The sequence below is a fragment of the Mastomys coucha genome, unplaced genomic scaffold (assembly GCF_008632895.1).
Source record: "Mastomys coucha isolate ucsf_1 unplaced genomic scaffold, UCSF_Mcou_1 pScaffold14, whole genome shotgun sequence".
Classification (NCBI taxonomy): Eukaryota; Metazoa; Chordata; class Mammalia; order Rodentia; family Muridae; genus Mastomys; species Mastomys coucha.
This window is the reverse complement of record NW_022196896.1, coordinates 64,893,314-64,901,887: the sequence shown is the minus strand read 5'-3', so window position 1 is coordinate 64,901,887 and position 8,574 is coordinate 64,893,314. Positions and strand designations below refer to the sequence as shown.

At 47.8% G+C, this 8,574-nt stretch overlaps 1 protein-coding gene across 4 annotated transcripts in view; it reads right to left on the bottom strand.

Annotated features, from left to right (window-relative positions):
* The window catches only part of Vwa3b (von Willebrand factor A domain containing 3B), a 160,110-nt gene that overhangs the window by 91,773 nt on the left and 59,763 nt on the right, over positions 1-8,574 (bottom strand). For all 4 annotated transcript variants that reach the window (XM_031367215.1, XM_031367213.1, XM_031367216.1 and 1 more), the window contains one exon: positions 1,978-2,168. In XM_031367215.1, the coding sequence (XP_031223075.1) occupies positions 1,978-2,168 (191 nt within the window). The remainder of the gene's footprint in view (positions 1-1,977; positions 2,169-8,574) is intronic.

The window sequence follows — 8,574 nt, the reverse complement described above, 5'->3', positions numbered from 1 at the left end:
CCCCTTGCTGCCACACCTACACCCACACCCCTTCCCTTCCCACCCCTTCCCTCTCATCCATGTACTCTCCTACCAGTGCCTACTTCCCTTCTTTCCTGGGGGTTGATACAGCATGATGTCTGCACTGGAAACTTAGCAGGCACTACAGCAGACTCTTTGGCCTCTAGAAGTGTGAGCTAAATAGACATATTTTCTTTCTAAACTTCCTGACCTCAGATATTTCGCTGTAACAACAGAGAATGGGCTAGCTAGGACACACATGATGTAAGACCCTGGTCCCCGCCTCAGACCTGATGATTTAAACACACGATGTGAAAGTTTAGAATCCACTGACACTGAGACTCATTTGGTCCTTGGGAGCCAGAGTCAGGCACTGTGAGAAGCATCCTCGTGGAGGCCACTTGGTACAATGGAATGACATCTCTCAGAGCTTGAAACAAACTTGTCTGGCACCCTGACTCTGGAGAATCCCATTTTATGTTTACAGGAAATCCACTGCATATTGGCAGGTGCCCACTGGAGTACTGTGTCTCTAAGATACTGGAAATTCAAGAGGACCATAGAGATGCCTGGTTCTTTACACACTCACCAGCAGTTTCTCCTTTCTTTTCAATACAGGTAGACAAAGATTCTCTCCTCTGACATAATAGTGTACAACTCAGGCACTTAGAAGGCTTGAATTTCTATTGGTCCAGCTGGTGACTTGGATATAATATACTTAGAACTGTTGTTATAGCTTGGAAATTTGAGTGGGTCTCCAAAAGTGTCAGTGGTAGGTCCCCAGGGTGGCAGTGCTGAGTGGCATGGAAGCTCTAAGCAGCAGGGTCTAGTGGAAGATCATTGGGGACAGTTGTGGATGGACCTGGTGCTGTTTGATGCTACTTCTGCTCTTCTGGGAGGGGATGAGAACAAGGAGTCACTTTTTGTGAACCAATCCCCTAATGAATAAAGGAGCCAATCACTGGGCGAGTAGGAGGGACTTCCGGGTTGGACAGAGGAAGAGAAGAAGCAGGAAAGAGGCCTTTTGGGGACAGGGATAGTGTGAGGACAAGATGTAGCTGCAAGTGTCTCCAGGTTTCAATGGCGGATCTGTCAGGATTTGCCAACAGAAGATTTAGATTTAATAAGGCTTACAAGTTAGGATTTTAGTTGCTGCACCCAGCAATTGAGTGACCATCATTTCTGAACTAAGACTGTGCTGTGTTTCCATTCACTCAGCAGCTCCTCCAGGTTCAAGAGAGAAGATAGAAGGTAAAGCCTGGGTTTGCCTGAGGTGCACCACAAAGGCCGTGGGGGGTTTGAAGCACAGGGTTGGCGTGGTAACAACCTGCCAGTGGGGACTAGCGAGCTGGGTGGAGAGATTGTGGAGCTCTGAGTCAGAGTCTCCACGAGATAAAACCAGGTCGGCCATTGCCCGCCGGTTCATGGCTGGCTAGGCCGCTGGGGCAGAGGCATAGGCATGGGAATGTACGGGTCATTTCCCACAACAGGGGACTGCCAATGATGGGCAGTAATGCTGCTTTTACACTGTGGGCACTCACTAATACAATAAAGTTGGCAACGCATTCGGTCCCCTTCTGTTCATGGCTTTCTTTCTTTCTGCTTCTATGTGACACAGCTAGGAGCTGGGGGACTGTATCAGAGGCCAAAAAGATGGTACCTCCCTGATATTAGACCTCCAAAAGTACGAGCTAAATATAAGCTTTTGTTCATTAAGCACCTACCATCAAGGCTTCTGTTTTATCCACTCCAGGCAGACTAAGACATGTAGGACCACGCCCCGGCTCTCTCTACTCCTGAGGGTACCATTTAAAGAAGTCCAGAAGCAAAGGGACACCTTTGTCATGGAAACCCTAGCTGACTCCCTCCCCTGCCATCTTTCAATGTGGCCTGCCCTTGGCTTCTGATCCAAGGGGGGCCTTGCTACCTGCCTTGGACACTAAAGGAAGGCCCGCAGCCCCACCGCCTTCCACTCACCGCACTGGTCTGCACTGATTCATTTTCTGGTTTGGCTTTTATATCAACCACCCCATCAGCATGGTGGAAGGAGCAGTCAGCGAGGATATCATAAAAGGTCAGCTTCTGAGCCTTCAAGCCGTACTTCTGGAGCCACTTCTGGGAGTCCCAGGTGTCTTCTTCATTTTCTTTACTCTCAACCGGCCTTGGTCCTGGAATCACAGTTCATCAGCCACTCATAAGGTGTGAGCAGTTCCTCCAACACCCCCAACCTCCTACTTACCAATCTGGAACATTCCCACTGCTAGGCAACAGAGCCGGCCTTTCCCTTGAGGAAATGAGATACAATGGGGCTCTTGCTTTTCTCCTCATTTCCTCCTCTAGTGTGAACTGACCTCATGTTCAGTTGGCTCTGGCTGAGAGACCAAAGCCACATGTCAGGAAGGCACTGCATACAGAGTCAGACGCTCTGGGTTCAAGTCCTGGCTGTGCCATCTACTATCTTAGGCAAGTGGTTCAAATGTAGTTCATCCATTTCACCACTCTGAGCTCAAGCAACTATCTTGACTGGCAGATGGAAGACGGTATCCTCTTGGCCTTCTTGGAAAGTCTGATTTTATTTTTATTGGAAATTGATTCTATGCTGCCAGGCCATTGAAATAATGCACTCCTTCTTCTCCATGTGAGAGAATAGTGAACTTCTCTTTTGACACACTGTTAGCTAGTAGGACTCCTGATGCCTGAGTCTCAAAACTAGTGGTAATGGTGTAGACATGTTTTGAGAGAGTACCCAAAAGTGTATGTGGCAGGTGTTTGGTCCTCAGTGTGGCGATAGGGCTTCTCACAGGCAGTATCAGTGGCTTCTGAACTCTCCAGCAATGTGCTGGAGCTAGGAGGTCTGTGATGGAGACCAAGGTTTTGCACCTATTTTGGTCCAGTATCCAGGAAGGATTGGATCAGGCACCCACTGTGAGTACCTCAGTCAGATGCTGCTCAAATTCCTTGTGATGATGTTGTGTTCGCACAAAGCCTGCATACCTATTCCTGTACACTTTACATCACCTCTACATCATGTGTAACACCCGACACAAGCAACGTGTGCACATGGTTGCTGTCCTGTCCTGTCTCAGGAAAAATAGCAAACAAACCTGCACACTTCTCCTGTGGTTGCTTCTCCTTTTTTCTTAAATATGTTTGATTCATGGTTGGTTCAGCTGTCAGAGCCTAAGACTACATGGCACTGACTGTCATTAACGGTGGCCCCTAGACTTGTCCCACTCTGCTTTCCATTGCTGACAAAACACTGAACTACTTGGAAGGGTGTGTGTCAGCTTATCATTACAGTACATCATCTTGAGAAACCACACCAGGAACTCAAGGCAGGAACTGAAGCAGAAGCCATGGAGGAATGGTGTTTCCAAGGTTGACTCACCTTGCTTATTTTCTTAGATAACCCAGGACCATCTGCCCGGAGGCAGGGGAAAGCGGGGGTGCGCCACAGTGGGCTAGGCCCTCCCACATCAATCCTTAATCAAGAAAATGCTCCACAGACTTGCCCACAGGCAGATCTGATGAAAGCAATTCCCTATTTGAGGTTCCCCTTTCCCAGGTGACTACAGTTTGTATCCAGTTGACAAAAGTTAGCCACCACAGGGTCACAGAGATTGTCCAATGGTTAGTGGCATGTACTGTTCTGGCAGAGGACCCAAATCTGGTTCCTAGCACCTATACCAGGCGGGTCACATCTGCCTGTAATTCGAGCTCCAAGGAATCCAATGCCCTTTTCTGGCCTTGAGGGCCCCTACACTCACATGTACACATATACAACACACAAACCATTTCTTTTTTTAAAATAAATACCAGACTTGCCATATTTAAGGGGCCATATAGTTAGAACAGGCCCGGGGGAAATAGGACAGCTCGCAGCCAATCAGTTCTCAGTACTATGTAAAGCTGTCAGATGGGCCAAGGTCCTCACATTTTAATATAACACCTCAAAAGAACTCACTCAGAAACCGATTGGAGTCAGAAGTGATCAAAGAAGCTGGCTTCCACTTTCTAATTTTAAGCCAGTAGCGGGCTGAGTACCATCCTGAATGCCAGCTGAGTACCATCCTAAATGCCAGCGGGTGGCTTCCACACAAACCACAATGTTGTCCTGCCTTTCTCAAGGAATTCAAATCAGATGCCTCCCAGAACATCCAGCCCCTTGGGCTTCCCTAGAGAGCTCCTGGCACCACTGTAAGCCACTAAAGGAAAATGTGGCTGGGTTTTGTGGAGAGAGCAGCTTCCTTGGAGAACCTTCCCTATGAATTCTCCAGTCGTTAATGGCTCTGTGCTGGGTTCCTCTTTGTTCCTGCTTATGAAGCTGGTTTCCCTGTCCTCCCAGTGAGATGGGAAATAAATTTCTCATTCAATGATTTCCATGGCAACACACATCCTTTTGCTCTGTTTTGGGGGGGCCACCTTCTTAGAAAAAAAAAAAAGAAGGCCCTTCATGAAGCTTAAGTCCAGATTTATGACAGAAAGAACCTTCTGGAAGTCATCAAAACTGGCCCTAGCAAGGGTGTTTAAAGAGCCCAAGGTGAACCTTCACCCTCTAGGTCCATGTAGGATAGAGGGTAAAGCCGCTTCCACTTCTGGGCAGGAGTCAGCGAGTCAGGCTCCCAATTACTGTCTGAAAGGGGGTGAAGGCCCCTTCCAACCTGAGCTGCATAGAAGGCATCAGTGGCAGCCAAGCATTCAAAGCAGGGAGCTCAGATGCATCAGAGCTGGAGAGATGAGGGAGAGCCAAGCCAGCTTTCATGTTCATTCACTGCTAATTACACCAATTAGTGACTGAGCCTCCCTAGCCTGAGGAGGTGAAGGAGTGGGGGCTGCATCTGTTCATTAGCATCACTGACAGGGATTCTCTTAGTTCTCCTGTGGTTATTTTAATTAGGAGTGTGTTTGAGTCCTCGCCTTCAGAGCCTTCCCTCACTACAGAGGTATGAGCTCACGGTGATGCTGATCACAGGGCTCTGCTCATCCGGTCTGTGGGACAGATTGCTAAAGGTGCTTTTGGAGTTCCAAGGAGGGAAGCACAGACTTTCCCTGTCTGGGAATTTCTCTGTCCTACGGATCAGTCTCAGAACATTTTCCTGGCATCAAGCCATACTTACTAATGCTTTTGAAAACCATCATGGTTTAACCAGGGTCTCCATACAAATGATACTGGGTATGGCTCACCCACCACCAATCCCTCCCTCTGATACTCATGTACCTACCCTCAAAGTCAGATCCTCAAGGGGTACTCTCAAGAATTTACCACCCCCCCAAAACTGCATCCTCTACCCTCGTCCACTGAAAGCAACTCAACTGCCACCTCATTCCTGCTGTACTAGGTTATGGGCCTTTTCAGAGAACTGCCAGTCAACAAATGCGCTCAGTTTCCAGACAGGGCATCGTCAATCAGATGACTCTCACAGTGAACTCCACATGCTTTGTCCCCACTGAGCACCAATGGCTCTACTGAGCACTACTCAGAAAGAGGGCTTCTTGGGCAAAAATCTGGGGAGATCTAAAAACTTGGGGATTACTGATGACCTTGTTTGTACTTGCTGAATTTGTGTGACACAACTTGACACAGGCTGGAGTTATCAAAGAGAAGGGAGTTTCAGTTGGGGAAGTGCCTCCATGAGACCCAGCTGTGGGGCATTTTCTCAGTTGCCCTTTGTGGGTGGTGCCATCCCTGGGCTGGAAGTCTTAGGTTCTATAAGAGAGCAGGCTGAGCAAGCCAGGAGAGGCAAGCCAGCAAGGAACATCACTCCATGGCCTCTGCATCAGCTCCTGCTTTGTGACCTGCTTGAGTTCCAGTCCTGACTTCCTTTGGTGATGAACAGCCATGTGGAAGTAAGCCAAATAAACCCTTTCCTCCCCAACTTGCTTCTTGGTCATGATGTTGTGCAGGAATAGAAACCCTGACTAAGACATCTTGTTTTAAACCTTTTTAAGAGTATGGGCAAGGGGGGCTCACCACAGACAGGATCCAGCCCAATCCTGTTATTAGGAAACCCGAAAGTATTGCAGCACAGAGCCTTTCTGTCCAGAACATTGTGGAGGGCTTGTGGTCTACAGACCAGATCATAATGCACACTGGAAGGGAAGGAAGGAAGGAAGGAAGAGGGGCTGGACAGAACTGAGGGCAGCTGGGAGCAGAGGAAGAAGGACAGCGACTCTAGGACAGTCCAGTCTCTCCCACTGAGGAGGTGAGTGACCCCCTCAGCAGACCTGTGGTTCCTCTGAAAGTGGGATGAAGCCTGCTCTGGGCAGTGGCCAGGGGACAGGTGGTGACAGTATGACATAAGACAGAAGTCACCTTTGAGCAGTTTCACACATCTCTGTGCTTTTCTGATATATTCCGCTAATGCGTACTTGCTAAAGCATTGAGCACCAGGAGAGGGAGATGGAAGACAGAAACCTACCACTACCCAATGCTGCTTCTCTGCGAAGATGTGCTGTCCTGGGCACTGCACATAGCGGCTGAGACCCAGTGGGAGCATCGAGGAGCCTAATGTCAAGAATGTGCCTGCGTCTGAGCAGGAAGTTTTAGTCTCTGTTCTGAATAGAATGTCTGTAAAAGCCTGTTATGATTTGTAACCCTTAACTTCAAAGGAGGTTGAGGAGGAATGCCCTGGGAACTCTAGTCTGTTCCTCCTAACCCTGGGAATACTGTCAATTAATGTTTGTTTGTTTGTTTGTTTGTTTCCTCCTTCTTGTTAATTCTGACAAATCAAAGTATGGTTTCCATTGCAAACAAAGGTCCAGCTGCCTGCATGATTTGCTTATTCCAGTTCTAAGGTCACTAATTCCTACACACCTCTGAGGGTGAAGAAGAAAGTGGGAGAAAGAAATGAGGCCGAAAAGAAGCAGGTTTAAAAAGAAAGCAAGGTGGTTATAACAAAGGAACTTAGTGGGGGAACAAGCACCTTCTGCCCCCGTTTCTCTTCTGTTCATCATCTGGTCAGTGTGTGAGAAATGGCTTTCCGTGCAAGCAGCATCTCAGCTGGGTGTGGGGCAGCTTTGGGGAATTCTAAACCATAACACCTGCCGCAGATGGCTCGGCTATGCAGTGGGGAGCAGTTGTCAGTTCAGGGACAACCCTGCACGGGGATATGAAGGAAACATGACCAGGAGTACAGACGATGGGAGGGGAATCACAGACAGTGTGCTTTGATGAGGCCACAACTCAGCAGCCATTTCAACCGGCAAAGCTGAGGACCACTGAGGCGGCTTTACCTCGACCTGTACCCTAAGCAACAACTTTTTAAAAACGAGATTGAGAGATAGAGAGATGGCTTGGCAGTTAAAAGGACCTGGGTTCAATTCTCAGCACCCACATGGTAGCAAATGACTATCTGACATTCTCTTCTGGCCTTCAGAGGTACTGGGCACACACAGTGGCCAGACAAAAAATAAGCCATATACCTACAATTAAAAAGAAAAAATAAAAGAACTTCTTTAAAAACTGTTTAAAAGCTACACAGAGAAACCCTGTCTTGAAAAAAAAAACAACAAACAAACAAACAAAAAACTGTTAAAAATAGCCCAAGGTGGGGGTGGGGTAGGGGTGGCACCTTTAATCCCAGCACTAAAGAAGCAGAAGCAGTGGATCTCTGTGAATTCAAGGTCAGGTCTACAGAGTAAGCTCCAGGACAGCTGAGAGAGATTACACAGAGAAACCCTGCCTCAAAAAAAAACAAACCACTGCCAGCAACAATAAATAGTGGCAAGATCTATAGACCAATTTGGGATTTGGATATAAAGTGGACACATGAGGTTAAAAAGACAGGGGGAAAAAAAGTATAAACAGACTTTGGGAAACTGTGAGACCCGAAGTTCACATAAGTGTGCAACGAAGACTAGATTAGCAGTCATTTCTTTACAAATGGCAACTATTCCTCTGATTTTCTTCATCTAGAGCTGTGGTTCTCAACCTGTGAGTCGTGACCCCTCTGGATCTCGTGTATCAGATATTTCTACATTACAATTCATAGCAGTAGCAAGAAATACAGTTCTGAATGAAGCAGCAGTGAAATAATTTTTTGGTTGGTGGTCACCACAACATGAGGAATTGTATTAGAGGGTCGCAGCATTAGGAAGGTTGAGAACCACTTGTCTAGAGTCTTATTGAACGTTGTTTCTTAGTACTTCCATTCTTGGGTCTTGGTCCCAGTCTTAGCTATTGTTCTGCTGCTACAAGGAGATAACCATGACCAAGGCATCTTATAGAAGAAAGCCTTTGATGGGGCTTGCTAACCACTTCAAAGGGTTAGTCCATGACCATTACAGTGGGGAGCATGGTGGTAGGCATGCAGGCATGGTGCTGCACAAGGAGCTGAGAGGTCACATCTGAGCTGCAAATTGCAGGCAGAGAAGGAGAGCCAGACTTCCTAGCATGGGCTTTGGAAATCTCAAAAGCCCCACCCCCAGTGACACACCTCCTCCAACAAGGCCACGCCTCCCCAACAAGGCCACGCCCCCAATCCTTCCCAAACTGTGCCAGTAGCTGGGGATCAAGCATGTGAGCCACTCTCATTCAAACTACCACAGTCCCTTTTGTCCTATCTCTGCTGCTCT